Below are 18,634 nucleotides of genomic sequence, written 5' to 3'. Positions count from 1 at the left end.
GTCCTGGAACTCCTGCTGCTGTCAGTGGGACACCTGGTGTTGGTGTTGATTCTGTTGTTTAGTGTTGATTCTGTTGTTTTCCATGTATTGAAAGTAGACATCACTCAAAAGGTCATTGCTATTTGGAGCAGATTCACTGCAGCATAACTAACTATGCTCTAAGCACACATAAAGGTTCCAACTTCCTTGAAAGGTTTTTATACACGTGCACCAGGAGCTGTGCCATTCCAGGCTCAGTGCTGCACCTGTTAAAAATGTCGTGGGCCTCAGTGCAACAGCCTACATAATTCTCTAATGTATAGCTCTACTAAATTTACGATTTGAGAAAAAAGATGATCTAGCGATCCACTTGAAGAGTTAAATTGAGTAATTTTGAGCACATTGGATTATGGACAGAGATTCACTTTTGCTGCAAAAACTGTGGACAAAGGATTTCGCATCGAGAATACAACTAATGGCAAGAGCTTTTTGGGCACATCTGTTTTCTGCATGTGTAAAATACTAGAAAATGTATAAAACATTCAGAATCGGATTTCTTCTGACTTTGTCAAGACCAAATATTTCACACTGTCTTGTATCCAGACAGGATGCATTTTGGAAGATGGACATTTTAACAGTCAAACAGTCTCGTAGTCATGGAGCGCTCAAGTACCATAAATGTAATGGTTCTATTAAAGGTATTTTGAGGACTAAGGGTCAGATGTAGGTAAAAGTCATTTACCGATTCTTAAATACCGAATTTTACCGAATCGGTATTCAAGAATCGGTAAATGAGATGTAGGTAAAAAATCGGTATCAAATACCGATTCAGAAAAAATCGGTATCGGACTTTCGTATTTACCGAATCGGTAATTACCGAATCGCAAATGGCCATTCAACCCTATGGGCCAAAAGGAATGCATTGGAAATTCCGAATTGGTAAATACCGAATCAGTAAATTCCGAATCGGAAAGCAAGCAAAAGTAAAACGAATGAAAACAGCCAATCAGGTGCCACCACCCTCCACCTCCCTACCAGGGAGTGGCTACCCAGTCAGCTGCAACTCATTAGAAGGTTCTGGAGAGGCAGTCAGAGCTGAGCAGAGAGACAGAGTAGCATGGAGAGTTTGTTTAGGGTGAAATACAGGAAAAATGGCAAGCAGCACTGAGAGCCAGAAGGCTGAGAGAAACAGAAAATTAAAGTTCAGCAGCATGGAGTTACAGGTACTGGTGGAGGAAGTGGTGAGAGTCCACAAACAGCTATTTGGCAGGCAGTCCCTCACTGTACCTGAGTCAGCTAAAAGAAAACTGTGGCTTGCCATAGGAGAGAAGGTAAATGCAGTGGGTGTGACATCCAGGAGCATTGAGGACCTGAAGAAAAGATTTTATGATATCGGGAGCCTCACCAAAAAAAAGATGGCAGAAATCCATAAGCAGGCTGGTGTCACCGGTAGAGGCAGGAACCCACCGCCCCCCCTGACTGACCTGGAGGAACTGGTGGCCTAAACCATTGAGCCTGACAGTGTTGTGGGAGTAGGAGATGTGGACAGCTCAGCCAGAGCTACAAGAAAAGGTAAGAGGCTTGCGCAGCATGACACCCCATAGCAACCAGCTTCCCTTTAGCCTTTGTGTACAGGCCAACCCCAGTCCAGTACTGCTAGCACTATACAGGTATATTGAAGGTGGGTGACCCAATAAACCCTTGCGAGCTTGGGCTAAAATATGGTATATGCAAAATTGCTTACAAGGGATTTTTTTGAACCTTATTTTGAAACAGAAGGCTGATCAAACTTGACTGGCACATTTGAGATCAACTTAAATTAATTAACAACCTGTTTCTCATTGGATTAAACGTTTACTTATTTGACAAAAGTGGTAACAACCCACTATAGAAAAATGCTACACGGGAAGTAGTTTTTGTGAAAAATTATTTTATATATCAAATATTCATTTCATGGGGTACAATTAAAAAAGCAGTGAAAAATAATCAACAGTGAAGAATGAACAAGTGGACAAGATATAGAGTAATTATTCTTTCAGATCCACTTGCGTTGTAGTCCACTCTTTTTGTGAAGGATACAATAACCATATTGTTACCTTATTGTTTTAAGACAATAAGGTAACAATATGGTTATTGTATCCTTCACAGGGGTTCACCTATACAAAAGATTGAAAGTCCTGAGGATGCCCTTGAGGATTTATCAATAAGAAGGCCGAAACGCCGACATATCAGTCCACATCTCTCTTTGTCAGATTAATTCAATGCAACGTTATTTTTGGTTACAGTGACAAAGTCTCGTTGTGTTAATATTCAAAAAGAGTGGACTACAACGCAAGTGGATCTGAAAGAATAATTACTCTATATCTTGTCCACTTGTTCATTCTTCATTGTTGATTATTTTTCACTGCTTTTTAATTGTACCCCATGAAATGAATATTTGATATATAAAATAATTTTTCACAAAAACTACTTCCCGTGTAGCATTTTCTATAGTGAGTTGTTACCACTTTTGTCAAAAAAGTAAATGTTTAATCAAATGAGAAACAGGTTGTCAATTAATTTAAGTTGATCTCAAATCTGCCAGTCAAGTTTGATCAGCCTTCTGTTTCAAAATAAGGTTCAAAAAAATCCCTTGTAAGCAATTTTGCATATACCAGCACTATACAGGAGCAATGCATTATGGGAAATGTAGTCAGCAAATGTAGGACCATGTGTAAGTGCACAGACATCAGCAAGGCACTGAAAGCAAATCAGAGGAATGAAAGTTAAATGTGCAAAGCATTTATTGTAGTGACTCTGACACATTAGCACTCAGTTGACATACGCTTCTTTATACCTAGGGGCAACATCAGGCAGTGGACCATCTGCATCAGAAGGGACAGCACCGGCGAGGGAGGAGAGTGTGGAGGCAGGGCCAAGCACTGTACAAGCCTCGCAGGAGGAGGAAGACACCACTGCCATCTTCAATGAGGATGATACTGTACAGTCCCTCGTGTTTCCCCACTCCCCACACCTTTCTCAATCCCCCCCATTGGTGGTCTCACCAGAGAACTCCCCATCACGGTGCCTGTCAGCACCTGCAACCTCACCAGCCAGGAGGAGAATCGTGGCCCCACTGAGAGTTATGGTGGGAGCAGAGGGTGAGGCTCCAGCAACCGTACAAGTCACTCCTGCTGCACTGCAGTCCACCAATCAGTCCAGCAGCTCTCGCAGACGCCAACGCACTCCCAGCAGTGCAGGTCCACCTGGAGATGGCACTGTGTTCCGTGGCCTTGAGGGGAGCATGGTGCGCATCCAGCGCATGCAGGGGAAATCAATACAGGCCTGCCACCGCCAATTCCGAATCCTAAACCAACAAATCGGAGACATGGGCAAGGGCATCAGTGACTTAGTAGACAGTAATAGGGAGGTTGCATCAGGAATGCATCAATTGACCACCGCCATCACCCAGCTCTGCGCTAAAATGGATACCCTGGAGCACACAAGGCGCAGGGATGCGCGTGTGCACAATAGGGCCTTGAATCGTCTGGCCACTGCAACATCCCAGCTATGCCGTAGAGGCGTCAATATGCAGGAGAGCCTCACGCAGAACACGGCGGAGGTCACCAGGGGCATGGCCAGGATCACCAGTGCCCTGGAGGCCATGATACTTTCACATACTGCTGTAAATCCTGCCCTGGACGTGGCAGAGGCAGACAACAGCAGTAGCCGCAGCAGCTTGGCAAGCTCTGTGGTTGAGCCACGCAGGAGCACCAGGCGCTCCGCTGAGCCTGCAGGCCATGCAGAAGGCAGTGAGCTACATCCCAGTGGCTCTGGGAAGCGCGGCCGCAAATGACATTGCCGGTGTGGGTGAGGCAACCCGGGACATACAGTCCCCACGTTTATTTAGTTTGTTTTGTTGCACATCAGTGCATGAACGTTGTGGCAACATTAAATTTCGTTCTTCACATTCACAACCTGTCTGTGTCTCTTTACTCACTCAGAAATATTTGTGTAATCTCCTCACGTCTGTATCTGCCATCACTTGGTGTTGACACTCCAGCAGGTTGTGTTTCAGGCACAACAATGTCGTCGTCATGATCCTCGTAGTCTGACAACTCCACCTCAGTACCCTTCTTCACCGCAAGGTTGTGCAACATGGCACACGCAGCAATGATCTTACAGCAGGTGATGGGGGTATACTGCTTTGCACCTCCACTCTTGTGCAGGCATCTTTTATTAATATTAAATGAAATTTGTAGAGCGCGCTGACACCATGGGTTTCCTGGCGCTATGGGACATCGAATTCCGGGACTGAGGTAAGGTAATCTGCTTTTCCAGATGCCAAAGTTCTGTTCAACCACATTCCTTGTGCTTTTGTGGGCCCGGTTATACCTCCTTTGGCTGGGTGTTGAGGGGTTGAGGTAGGGGGTGAGTATGAATGAGCGGAGGGCATATGCACTGTCTCCTAGAAGGAAAAGGGAACACATTACTCACATGCATACATGTACTTCATACTGCAATCTGTATTATGGGGGTCACACACTGTGTCTTACCTAGGAGGTATCCTTCACCAAATTCCCCTGCAGTCAGCCGTGCATAGATCCCGCTGTTTTGAAATATATAGGAGTCGTGGGTACTCCCAGGGAATTTTGCCACAAGGTCAGTGATGGCTCACTTTGCATTGCAAATCACCTGCACATTGATTGTGTGCGTTGACTTCCTATTCCGGTATATGTATTCGGTGTCAGCAGGGGGACAAATGGGAATGTGCGTGCCATCAATGCAGCCAATGATATGGGGGAATCGTGCCATCTGGTAGAAGTCTGCTTTTGTTTGGACCAGTTCCGCATGGGTTGCAGGAAAATAAATGTATTGGTCCATCCTCTGTAACATGGCGTCAAGGAATTTGTGGAAAAACCTTGACAGGCTGCTCTGGGGTCACCCCACCTACCGCAGCAACCACACTCTGGTAGCTGCCAGACGCAAGCAGGTGTAGGCTGCATAGCACCTGCACGTGCGGTGGGATAGCGTGTGCCCTTGGGGTGGTGTGCTCCAACAGTGGTTGGAGGTCCCTGATGAGGTCCAAAATGGTGTCTGAGTCCAACCTGTACCTCTGGAGAATCTCTGCCTCTGTGAGCATGAACAGGGTGATCCTCTCTCTCTGTAGACCTGCTCCTCTCTCTGCCATTCCCTCTCTCCTTCCTGCTGTAGCCGTAGCCTTCTTGCAATGACATAAAATGCCGCCATTGTGCAAGTAGAATTGCATTTTGGGTCCTTTTTTATGGGTTGCAGTTGGTTACCACCTGATTCCAATCCATGGTAAATACCGACTCTTAAATACCGATTTTGAGGCTAATCCGGTATTTCTGTGCTTACCTACATCTCAGTGATCATTTTTACCACTTCTTATTTTCCGAATCGGTATTTTACTGATTCGGTAACTTTACCGATTCAGTAACTTTACCGATTCTGTAATTTTTCCGATTCGGTAACTTTACCGATTCGGTAAAATTACCGAATCGGAGGGATTTCGGACTCCTACATCCCAATGGCTCAATACCGGTCGGTAACGGCCGAAAATCGGTAATTTCGGCCGTTACCGACCGGTATTGGGCCACCTACATCTGGCCCTAAGGCTTCACAAGAAATTCAAAAAGTAATATCAATGGTGCATTTTTAAAAAAAATTATTTTTATTGATATATAACAAATAATGAAACAAAGTTACGCAAACAGATTATGGTATACAGAATGGTATAGAACATAGAATAAAGGGGAACCCTGATTGTACGAATCAGACCGCCCGGCTGGAGGAGCACAAATGTCGCCACGGTAAGCATTCCACGGCCCCCAAACCTTTATCCACTTTTCAGGCCAGCCTCTCGCAACATGCACGGCACGCTCCCGGAACATACACCAGTCCAGATCCTGGGCCCATTCAGTGTGCTGCGGTGGTTGGGTTGCTCCCCAAAGCTGTGCTATATTACGCTTCGCAATCATGCAGGCCAGTGTCAGCCATTGCTTTAGGTATTGATTAAGATCCGTGGGTTCCCAGATATTCAAGAGACATCTGCGCGCTTCCAATCTCACCTCATAGCCCAGGACCTCGTTCAATGTGTCGTGAGTGGCGTGCCAATAATTCTGAACACTATCACAGTGCAACAGTATGTGCAGAAACGTCGCAACCTCTCCACAGCCTCTCTTGCATTCCTCATTCGTACTCCATCCCATCCTCACCAGACCCGGACCCGTGCAATACGATCTATGTAAGATCTTTATTTGCACCAGACGCAACCTCATCTGTATCGCTACTACTCTAGGAGAGGACACAGCTTCAACCCAATCCTCATTGTCTATCTCCAAACCATCAGCAACCCACGCAACCCTGAGTGACCCCAACGGGTCTTCCATGTGATTAATCAACTTTCGATAAATCAGTGAAATGGTTTTTCATGGTATATGCCCATCCAATACACAGTCCTCAAGAGGGGAGGCCTCGGGGAGGGCTTCCCCCGGTAGCACATGGGAGAGGAGGGCGTGCCTGACCTGCAGATAACGAAACCGCTCATTGTTATGAAGGTGATGACTCTGCTGGAGCGCTTCGAAGGACAGTATTTCCCCTTCCCCCCAGACATCTTTAATCTGACCGATACCAATCAACTCCCACTTGTCAAATCCTTTGGTGGTCCACAGATTGCCCAATTTGGCGGAGCTAAAGAGAGGGGTCGTGAGAGACTATCTCCCTTCCCATCCCAGACTCCTGTTAGCCGCATGCCAGACCTTCACCGCATGTGAAGTGGGGCCCCCGAGTGAAAACCGTCTCGGACGATTATACAAGGCCCGAAGGAAATCTCCCCCGGGCGATTGACTACGATCCATAGAGTATCCAGGGTCTCCAGGCAAGCCATAAACTATATGGTTAATAGCCGCCAACTAGGAGGCCCAATAATATTTCTTCAGATCAGGAAGCCCGATACCTCCATCATACCAGGCCAGGGTGAGTTTAGGATAAGCGATACGGGGTCTACCATCCCATAGAAGTTGTCTCTGAAGCACCTCTATCTCCTTAAAATATTTAGCGGGAACAGGGTCCATAGCGTTTTGGAGAGCATATAAGAACCGAGGAAGCGCCAACATTTTAAACAATACTGCCCTACCCAGGAGAGACAGAGGCAAATCCCTCCAGCGCTGAATATCAGCACGTAATCTCGCCAGCGGAGGCGACAAGCTCTCCACTTATCTCGTCTTGGCATCCAAGGCAATATAAATTCCCAAATACACAAAGCCCGTGGTAGTAATTTGAAGAGGGCTGGTCTGTGGAATCACCGGCGGGTCCCCCGACAATACTAACATTACAGATTTCGCCCAATTAATAGCAAAGCCCGAGAACTCACCAAACACTCTGAGAATGTCGAGAAAGACAAGCAAAGAAGATCTAGGCGAAGTAAGATGAAGAAGCACATCATCAGCATAAAGCAAAATTTTGTCTTCCCAATCCGGGGACCACCGCATCCCACGCACAGACCTATCCCATCTGACCCAAGCCGCCAATGGCTCCAGCGGCAACGCAAAGAGAAGGGGCGACAGAGGACATCCCTGCCGTGCCCCTCTCTCCAAAGCAAAATCACAGGATTGACAGTTGTTCACAACAACGCGAGCCAAAGGGGCAGTATATAGCAGGCGCACCCATCCAATAAACTCAGGCCCGAAACCCAGCTTCTCCAACACAGCGAATAGGTACGACCGTTCGACCCGGTCAAAAGCCATGGTGGCGTCCAGGGACACCAACACGGCTGGTTGCGACAAATCTCGGGCCCTACCCAGTACTCCGTGTAAACGCCGAAGGTTCAACGCAGTGTTGCGGCGTGGCATAAAGCCCGACTAGTCCGGGTGTACCAAGGTGGAGATCACCTTTACCAACCTGATCGCCAGTATTTTGGCCAAGATCTTGGGTTCTGCGTTAAGCAAAGGGATGGGCCTATAGGAAGAGGGGGAGGTTCGGGGTTTACCTGGCTTGTGGATAACAACTATATTCGCGATCCGCTGATCAAAGGGGAGGCTATCAGACTCTTTATTCTCAAGAAACATGGCTTTAATATGCGGCGCAATTTTGTAAGCATTCAATTTAAAGAGTTCAATCGGAATACCATTGGGACCTGTCGCCTTCCCCGAGTTAATACTCTTGATGGCACCCGCTATTTCATCATCCGTAATCGCCGAATCCGTATTTTTCCGATCTTCTTCAGACAAACTAGGCATGATAATGTCTCTAATCATCTCGGCTTGCTCAGCGCCAGTATATGCGTCTGAGGAAGCATTGACACTCTGATAGTAGCAGCCAAAGGATTCAGCGATCCTCTGAGGATCCGTAAGAGCCTCAGGACCATCACTCTCAAGCTCAGGTACCAACCGAGAGGCGCGTTCTCCACGCTCAAGCCACGCTATAAGCTTGCCAGCTCTATCGCCGTGCTCTACTCTGCCGTGCTCTACTCTGGACATCGTTATGTTGCGTTACCGCCGATTCCCTGGACAGCCTGTGGTACTCGTCCTGCTTGAGGTGCAGCTGATGCTGATTCTCAGCCGAAGCACCGCCAGCAACTTGCTTCTCCAAATCAACAACCTCCGCTTCAACAGTATTAATCTCCGCCAAGCGTCTCTTTTTCTTACCCGCGATGAGAGACAGAGCCTCTCCGCGTAGAACAATTTTATATGCCTCCCATAGCGTCCGCGCAGAATCCACCGTACCCTGATTATATTGAAAGTACTGTTCTGAAGCCCTACATATTTCTGTCCTAATGACGGGGTCTCGAAGGTGCCAGGCGTTGATCAGCGCCACTCTACCCACCGTAGGCTGTCCCATCTCAACTCGAACCCCAACTGGGGAGTGATCGGAAACTCCTCTACCCAAATGACGCGCCTCCCTGATAGTGTCCGCCATGGCCGCCGGCAATAGGATATAGTCAAGTCGCGACATAGAGCCATGTGCCGCCGAGAGATGTGTATAGCTACGTAGTGCAGGATTCAAGAGACCCCACACATCAATCGGACCCAAAGATTCCAAAAATTCGGGGAGCCATTGACGCGATGGGGGGAGCGATCTTGGCGGGGTACGGTCTAAATTGCCATCAACGACGGTATTAAAGTTGCCACCAAGAAGAAGAAGACCAAGTGGGAGTGAAAGAAAAACCTTAGCAAGATCCTTAAAGGTGTCAGATTGGAGGCCCGGGGGGACATAGATAGAAAGAAAAGTGACAACTTTATACCCGACCCTCCCAGAGACACCCACATATCTGCCCCGCTGATCAGACCACGCAGCTTGAATCTCCCATGGAAAGAACTTCTTCACCAAGATTCCAACCCCCCTGGAGCCTGTCGAGAACCCCGCATGCACAATCAGTTTATATCCCCCTCTATGAAGGGCCATACAACGGTTACCAACAAGATGCGTCTCCTGCAAAAGTACCACATCGGGTGAATGACGCCTGATAAGCTGGCCAACCATCCCTCTCTTAATTTTGTCACCCAGACCATTCACGTTCCAACTCAACACCCGGATCCCCGATCCATGATTAGAGCAAGACATTCACCCCACTCCACATGAGCACATTCAAATCTGCCAACACCCAATGCAATTCAAAACGAAACTGAAACCAAAAAGAAACTAAGAACTCCCGCCCCCCCCTCCCTCAAAACTCCACCCCCTCCCTGCACCCCTGCATTAGGACAACACCCCAACCCCAACAGTGTGCCTGTCGCCCCTCCCAACAATGATAACTAAAAGTAGGAAGAGGAGGCGCCTGCCGCACAGCTCCAAACCCCTTCCCCCAAGAATCATGCCGGAGGAACAAACGTATTAGCCCAATGCATTACTGTTACACGTTTAGAAAAGGTTATATCCACCCCCGTGTCCAAAAGTCAATTGAGTCGTATAATACAGAAGTCTCTCATTCCGGGCCCTGCCGCTCATCTTCAGCCTCTTGTCGCCGGTCTTCAGCACCATCAGCCAACACAGTGTCCAACCAATCTGATGCCACCTCTGCATTGTCAAAAAACCATGTCTTCCCATTCGCTTCGACTCGTAGCTTGGCAGGATGTAGCATCGAGTATTTCATCTCTTTGTCTCTCATCCTCCGCTTGAGTTGGAGGAAACTCTGATGCATCCTCTGTACAGCTTGTGTAAAGTTCGGAAAGAAGGACACAGTAGTATTTTCATAACGTAGCGGGCGGGCCGTCCGCCCGTGAGGCCTGAAGTATGACATCACGGTCCCGAAAATTCAGGACTCTCGCGATCATGGGTCTAGGTGGCGCCCCTACTTTCGGCGGCCCGCCCGCAACTCTATGTGCCCTCTCCACTGTAAAAAGCTTGCTGAGTCCCTTAGGCTTCAAATGTTTAAGGATCGGGTCTTCCACAAAGAGATCAGGGGTACGATCTTTTGCCTTTTCCGGTACACCTAGGATGCGAACGTTGTTGCGTCTATTACGGCCCTCATAGTCATCCAGGAGCCGTCGGGTCTCCTCCCTTGCTGCTTGCAATGCCCGGACCTCTCTCTGCACCTCAGCGACGTCGTCTACCAGGCTGGTCGTTTTGATGTCCAGGGACTTCACTTTTTCGCTAGTCTTAGCGTGATCCGTGTGAAGAAGGTTAACATCAATTTTAACCGAGTCCAGTTTGGTATCGAGCGCATCCATCCTGGTCCCCATAGGCGCCTCAATTCTAGTGACGACATCCATTATGTCTTTCAAGGAAGGCTCGGAGCAGCCACTTGGGGAGGCCGGTCTGGTTGCGGGGTGTTGCCTCTGGTCACTCGGAGATCCCTTAGGAAGCGTATATCTATCCAGTTTATTTGACTGGACCGCTCTCTGTCCTCTCCCACCTTTGGGGGGAGGTTTCTCGATCTCCGGCCTCGCCGCCATGGTGGGTGATCGAGGGGCTTCAATCGACCGACCAATGTCGCACAAATTCACACCTCCGACAACACTTCACACCTCCTCAGCGCTCCACGAGCCAAACCAATAACAGTCAAGTAGTGCAGAGAGAGCCCCCTCAAAAAGCCCAGTAGTCAGGGAAAATTCCTGGTAGCGATTTCCAGAGGAGGCACCACTTCCGGTCGACACTGCCGCTGTTGTCGCATTAGCGCCCGGCCACAACTGCCACCATGGTCCGCGGCTCTGGTAACGGAAAGGCCCAAAACTTCAGACGACGATCCGGGAGGGTAGAATTGCACCTTTCGAGCCGCAATTTCACCAGAGGGCAGCAATACTATTCCCCCATCGAATGCGGTCCTCAGGTCACAGGATATCTGGCAGGATAGACAAACGGGGGAACGGGTCTTATGGAGCTACACGATCACGCGGCCATCTTGGTCCCGTGCTAGAATGGTGCATTTTTTTTTTTTGTTAAAGATATTTTTATTGAAAATACAGGAAGGAAGAAATAACAGAAGAGAGAAAGGATGGAAACATATGAAATGTAAAGAAGAGCCCTCGCAGGAGCTAACTCCACATGACCAAGAAGCAGTAACCTTGATGAAGGGCCGTACAGCGTGACTGCTCTAGGCAAGATAAGGCTCGAAGTCCGCCAGTAACAGCGTCGATCCCCCCGAGGAGCCCTGGAGGGGCATAAACCCACACTGGCACCAGGCAAAAGCTGTCCAAGTCCGAGGCTGTCGACCAGTTCCAATAGCTCCTCCATGTGTCTTGGCCATGAGAAAGACATTGCAGCGAGGTCGAACAAAAAAAAAACCACCCCCCCTCTGAAAAAAACAAACCTTCCCCCCCCCCACCCCAATTGCTCCATCCATCTACCAACCCCCCCTCCCCCCAGTGGTGGCAGCCTAGCAACAGGCATTCGCTCAAACAGTCTTCACACCTGAAACAGATGTAAGGAGCGTAAGGTGGGTGGACAGACAGCCGATGGCAACCCTCGAGAAAGAAAGCGGACTAATGGGCCCCACCTGAAAATGAAATTCTTAAAGTCACTTCTGAAAATATCAGCCATACGTTCCACACTCCACAGCTTCCACAACTTAGCAAACCAGAGGGAAAGTGCAGGGGCCTCCTTCTTCTTCCATGCCGCAGCCAAGGTCAACTTGGCCGCACCTATGCAGAGCCAAAGGATTTGTTTATCTGCCTTGGTCTGATGCTCCAAAAGCGGGTCCCGAAGACCCAGGAGCACAAAGCCTATGGAGTCCGGAATCGGGTAGCCCAGCATTTCCCTGATATGAGACAGTATCTCCTCCCAGTAGGGGCGTATGATGGGGCAATCCCACCAGATATGGCGAAAGTCCCCAAGGAAACCACAGCCCCGCCAACACCTATCTGATGCAGAGGGAAATATCTTTTTCAAGCGGGTCGGGTACAGATACCAATCCAGCATTGTCTTCATATGGGCCTCCCGAAGATCAATAGAATGATTGAATTTGTGTAAATCATGCCAGAGGCGGGACCACTCCTCGTCGGAGATATCTCGCCCCAGGTGCTCTTCCCACAGACCCATGTATCTAGGGCGAGGCGAGATAGCAGTAGTCAATAGCAGATCATAGAGGAATGAAATCACCCCTTTCATAGATGATGTGCGGGTGATAGAGGATTCGAAATCTGTGGGAGGCCTCGTCGCTGCATCCCGCACCTCTGGTGACAATGCCCAGTGGAGCAGTTGGGCGTGCCGGTAACGCTCGGTAGGTAGCACCGCATAGTCACGCATGCAATTATGGAAGGTGAGCGGCTCATACCCATGAAACAGGTGTGTGAGTGCGTGGCAACCTCCCGCCCTCCACCCGTCAAAGGGCCCTTCAACGAGAGCCGGCGGAAAGGCCGGATTAAAGTGGATCGGCGTGAAGGGGGATGGGAAGGAGGTCCACCTCTCGTCACTAGAGACCGAGTCCCAGACCTTCAGAGTGGTACTCGTAGGAGTGCTGATGTAGGCGTTGCGAGGCCGATCCCCCCTCGCCTTCCAAACCAGGTCCCATATCGATCTTCCCGCCACACTCCTGTCCATATGTAACCAGTGCTTCTCCGACTCCATTTGGGTCCACTCGGCCAGCACCCGGAGTTGCGCCGCTTTATAATAGAGATGCATGTCTGGGAGGCCAACCCCGCCCTTCTTCAAAGGCCGACGCAGCGTAAGAAAGGAAAGTCTAGCTCAGCCTCCCTGCCAGATATAGCGCAGAATCATAGATTTAAGACGCCTAAAAAAATCCCCCTCCAAAGTGATAGGGAGAGCTTGGAACAGGTACAAGAGCTCGGGGAGCATCGTCATCTTAATGGCATGCACGCGTCCCAACCAGGAGATGAACATGGGCTTCCAACGATTAAGCTCGGTCTGTATCTGGGTCAGCAGGGGAGGGAAGTTGGCCGCCTAGAGGGTAGCGACGGACGAGGTCAGCCGGACCCCAAGATATTGTATGGAGGAACTAGACCATGACAGGGGCGTGAGCGTTCGGATGCGGTCCACTTCAGCGGGCGGCAGCGTGAGGTTGAGGATGTAGGATTTGCCAGGATTGACCCGAAAACGCGCCACCGTTTCAAACTGGGAAAGCACTTCCTGCACACGTGGGAGGGAAGTCCCGGGTCTGCTAGTGACAATAAAACGTCATCAGCAAAGAGGGATATTTTATGCTGTTCCCCCGAAAAGGGGAGACCAACAATATCCGGGTCCTCCCGTACCCTAAGGGCAAGAGGCTCGATGCTGAGCGCAAAGAGTAGAGGAGATAGGGGGCAGCCCTGCCTCGTACCCCGGGAATGTGCAAAAAAGGGTGAAACATGGCCGTTCACCATAACCCTCGAGCGTGGACCATGGTAGTTGGCCCGAAGCATATCAATAAATTTGGTAGAAAAACCAAAGGCCTGCAAAGTACTAAAGAGGAAGTTCCAATCCACCCGATCAAACGCCTTTTCAGCGTCGAGGCCCACCAAGACCGCTGGGATCTTAAAGCGATTAGCCTTCTCGATCAGGTGAATCAACCTTCTGGTGTTGTCGTGGGTCTGGCGACCTTTTATGAAGCCCGATTGATCGGGGTGAATAAGGGCAGGCATGAGGTCCTGGAGCCGGGCAGCTAAGATAGAAGAGTACAATTTAGCATCTACGTTTAACAGGGCTATGGGCCGGTACGATTCACATTTAGAGGGATCCTTCCCGGCTTTGGGAATAATCGAGATCATTGCTTCCGCCATGGTGCCCGTAGTTTGGCCCGCCTCCCTCATGCCATTGAAAAGAGTCACCAAATAGTCCCCCAGCTCAGACGCAAACGTTTGATAGAAGGGAGCCGTAAAGCCGTCCGGGCCAGGCGCCTTCTGCGGTTTAAGGGACCGAATGGCGGTCAACACCTCTTTCCTAGTGAAGGGGGCCTCCAAGAGGTCATTCCATTCCTTGGAGACTTGCGGGAGTGGAGAAGCCTCTAAGTATTCCTGCTGTTCAGCCGGCGCCAGGTGGTCTGCGGAGTAGAGGGCGGCATAAAAGTCGCCGAAAAGCTCGACCTTGATCGCATCCCTATGTTCCACAGCGCCGGAGGGCGTCCGGATGCCACCCACATATTCCCTCTCACGCTTATCACGGAGCTGCCGTGCCAGATGTTTCCCCACTTTGTTGCCTTGAGCATAAGAGAGGCGCCGTAAGCGCAAGAGGGTATACTCTGCCCGATTATTATAGTGGGCCCTGAGTTTACCCCGCACCGTAGCAAGAGGGCGAAGGGTCTTTCGAGAAGGATTCTGCTTATGTGCAGTTTCTAGTGTCGCCAGCTCCGCCTCCAGCGCCTCCCTTTCCTCGCGCCTAAGCTTGTTCAGGGCGGAGTTCAGCGCAATGCACGTGCCCCGTGTCGTCGCCTTAAAGGCGTCCCATTGGGTGAAGACCGAGGTGTCTCCAGCTTTGTTGAGCTCAAAAAACTCACCAATGGCCGCCCTAAGTTTTTTGCAGGATTCCTCATCGCGCGTAAGGGAGATAGGGAAGTACCATTTGCGGTGTGGGGACGTCTCTGGGGCCCAGGTCAAGCACGTCGCCAAAAGACTGTGATCTGACACAGAGAGCGGAAATATTTTACTGTCCCGCAAGTCACCCTGTAAAGACTGATTTAGAAAGATGTAATCGAGACGTGAATACGTGTGGTGAACATGGGAATAGAACGTGTAATCCCTAGTGTGGGGGTGGAGGGCGCGCCAGTTATCAATAAGGCCTAGACTGACCAATGTGTCGCGGAACTCAGGGGAGAAGAGACCCGCCTCCGTCCTCTGCTGATGCGAGCAATCAAGACTTTTGTCCCAAACCAAATTAAAATCCCCCATCACTATCAATGCACCCTCCCCAAAGTCCCCCACCTCCCTCAAATAGGCCTCAAGGAACCCATTCTGGCCCGCATTCGGTGCATAGACAACCACCCACGTGCAAAGCTTACCCAGGAGCATCCCCTTCACCATCAGCCATCCACCCTCCTTGTCACCCCGCAACCCCATGGGCTGAAACTGAAGAGTAGAGCGGAACAGAAGTGCCACCCCTCGGTGCTTAGTAGTGGCAGAGGATTTGTAAATCAGGGGGTACTGCCTGTGCTTAAGCCTAGATTCGTCTTTACGGGCCAAATGAGTTTCCTGCAGACCCACCACATCCAAATGATGATCAAGAATATACTTCCACACTGACGTTTTTGAGGAGAATTAAGGCCTTTAACATTCCAGGAGCCTATCGTAACAGGCATCATTTAGTCAACGCCCTCCCCCCCACCCCCCCGCTCCAATCAGTGCCCCCCATAATGCCAGAATCAAACCAAATACACTCACAGTCACACCAAATCCCCTGCCGCCACCACTGAGCCCATTCCCAAACAACCCTTCCACCATCCAAAGGAGCCTCAAAACAATATACAAAAGAGAGAGAATCAGAACTAGAAAAAGAACAATGAAAGTCGGACATGACCATAAGGGTCGGGGGTAGAAGACCCGGGTAATGCCCCCCTCGAGTTCAGGGTCGGGGTAACCCTCCATTGGAGCACGGTCCCTCAGAGACCTGAGATGGTAGAGCCCCCCCGGCCCCACGGGCCGCTGTCGGGGGAGCCTAGGCCGCTGAAGAGCTGTCCACCCAGCTCGACTCAGTCACCAGGGCCAGCGAAGCCAAAACCTCTCCCCTCTCACTTTGGCTCGCCGATGGAGTCGGACCCTCCGCCACACCATGTCGGCCCACTCTCTGCCACGCTGGGGAGCGGGAACGGCGACGTCGTCTCGGGGAGGCGCTGGCGCCCGCAGACGCGGCTGCTTCCTCCATGCCTAGAAGTTCCCTGGCAGCTGCTAGAGATCTCACTTGCACCAGTCTATTCTGCCATCTGAAAATGAGCCAAAAGGGGTGACCCCAGGAGTAGGACACCCCGTGCTCCCTCAGGAAGGCTGTGATCGGGCGGAAGTCCCGTCGTTTTTGCAGGGTGGAAGCCGCCAGGTCTTGAAAAAACTGAGGGTTGTGCCCACGAAAAAGCAAGTTGTTGGTGTCCCTCGCCTTCCGCAGGATTGTCTCCTTCAATTAAAAATCATGGACACAAACAAGAATGTCGGGTGGCGGCGAGCGCGCGCCACGCGGCGGTCCAACACGGTGTACTCTGTCCATGCGAACCTCCGTGCGGCCGCCCTCCGCCAGAATTTGCAGAAACAAGGCGTCCACATACTCCCGCAAGTTCTCACCCTCTCCTTCCCAGGGTACCGCTCGGATCCGAATGTTATTACGGCGGGACCGGTTTTCCAAATCTTCGCAGTGGGCCTGAAGATCTAAATTCTGCTCGCGTAGCTGGAGCATGTCCTGCTGTAGCTGATGGACGTCACCATTGAGGCCCAGATCATGGTCCTCCAGGGTCGCAACCCGTTCTCCGATGCCGTCCACGTCCCGACGGACCTCACGGAGATCGGAAGCCAGTTGCGACTTCAGTTCTGTGATATCGTCTTTGATTGATGCAAAAAGTTCAATCAAGAAGGCCTTCGTGACTGGGCCCTCTCCGTCGTCCTTGGCCGGGGACTTGCTAGAGCCGGGGGGCGATCCGGACGGCCCTATCCCAGGACCGTCCTTCCCTGGCTTATTCATGCGATTCCTCGTCGTCATGGTGCGGCGCCTTAGCCTACTTCTGGGCTCCTCGCGACTTCCCGGAGCGTCTCGGATAGCAAGCCACGCTCCGTCACACCCTCCGCGATCTCTGCTCCGTAGTCACCGGGAGGCCGATGCGATCAGAAGGCAGCACTCGCCGTGTCGCTCAACGCCCGTTGAATCGCCCCAAGGCATAGAGGGTTAGGGGCAAGATGGCACCTCCTCTTCGTCCCACATCCTTCTGCGCTGTCCAGCAGCCGCTAGACAGGTCGGCGCCTCCTCGTCCCCTCCGCTCAGGCGCCAAGAGCCAGATGGGTCACTGGGGCGACAGGTGGGCTCGCTACAATCCCAGTTGGGGGGTCCCGCAAAGCAAGCGCTACACTAGTCAACTTGCTAGGGTTCAGGGTCCCCTCGTGCTAAGAGCTGATGCAACCCAGGCGAGGCTCCGTAGGCCGCTCCAGCGCTCGTGCGTCACCACTCCGACACCTCAGCTAAGTCCGCCGTTCCAGGTCGTAGCTCGACGGGAGAAGGCTCAAACGCATTCAGGGCACCCTAGTGACCCCAGGAGAGTCAATTCCGGGGCTGAAATCGCCCCGATGCAGCTACACAAAGCTATGAATGGCTCGGGGTGCCGGAGGAGCTCGCAGGCACGTCTTACTCCGTCGCCATCTTGGCCACGCCCCCCAGAATGGTGCATTTTTAACCATTTTCCTAATACATTGTCTAAAAGGCAGTGGGTGTCAGATGGTTTGATACATAAGTTCGTGATTTTTTTTATACTTTAGGATTCCTTTTGTCCTTACGAGCATTATTTCTCAGCAACACTACATATATTTGTGTGTCCATCTGAAAAATAATCAATGGAGAAGTGTAAATTGCATATCATAAAAATGTTTGTACTACAGGAACAACGTGCCTATCTGATGCACTGTTACCTAACCGAGAAAATGCCAGTAATGGCAGGTTTAAGGGCTGTGTCAGAAGCTAAAATACTCATTTATTTTTCCACTCCAGAAGAGACAAGACATTCTTATTTTACAAAGTCTGTGGGTTGGTACAGCAGAAAAAATAAATGTAGATGAGTCTACAATCCTATGATTACAACACAGTTTAGGAATATTTGGATCTCTCTGAGTTAAGCGTTTCATTTCTAGACTGAGATTCTGCTGAGTTACAATATTGGGTTTTTGCTTTGGCTGGTGAAAAAGTGATAAACATATGATGCTGTTTATGCTTTGCTGATGAGGAAACACTTGTTTACATACTGCGTATTGGAAATGTCTGGTCCTCCAAGACTTTAAGACAATACTTCATTCTTTGAGAATCCGGAATTGCAGCGGTGCAGTCATTGAGTATTTTTGAGTGGCACCATTCTTTCCACCCTCCCCTCCCCCCAACCCAAATTGACTGGGTGTTTTTTTAAATACATTGATGTGGTGCTATGTGAATGTTTACTTTGTTTATTTTTATAGTATAGTGTTAGTACGTTTTTTATTGTATTGATGTTCACTACACTCTTTGGCATGGGATTAAATAGTTTGTAGCTTCCATAAGTACAGGTCATGGCAGATACATGGTTCTATTTAGAAGTTTCTTCTTAGCATGACTTCTTTCAATTCTGCAATAA

At 50.1% G+C, this 18,634-nt stretch overlaps 1 protein-coding gene across 2 annotated transcripts in view; it reads left to right on the top strand.

The window, feature by feature from the left end:
• The window catches only part of RFK (riboflavin kinase), a 110,659-nt gene that overhangs the window by 10,153 nt on the left and 81,872 nt on the right, over positions 1–18,634 (top strand). Inside the window, exon 2 of one of the 2 annotated variants that reach the window (XM_086950977.1) lies at positions 2,820–3,931. The exons of the other annotated variant lie outside the window; for it this stretch is intronic. Within the exon in view, the coding sequence (XP_086807103.1) occupies positions 2,820–3,814 (995 nt within the window). The 3' untranslated portion in view covers positions 3,815–3,931. Of the gene's footprint in view, positions 1–2,819; positions 3,932–18,634 lie in introns of those variants that run through there. 2 annotated transcript variants of the gene reach the window in all.

The sequence above is a fragment of the Lissotriton vulgaris genome, unplaced genomic scaffold, assembly GCF_964263255.1.
Source record: "Lissotriton vulgaris unplaced genomic scaffold, aLisVul1.2 SCAFFOLD_720, whole genome shotgun sequence".
Classification (NCBI taxonomy): Eukaryota; Metazoa; Chordata; class Amphibia; order Caudata; family Salamandridae; genus Lissotriton; species Lissotriton vulgaris.
This window is presented reverse-complemented; position numbering and strand designations above follow the sequence as displayed.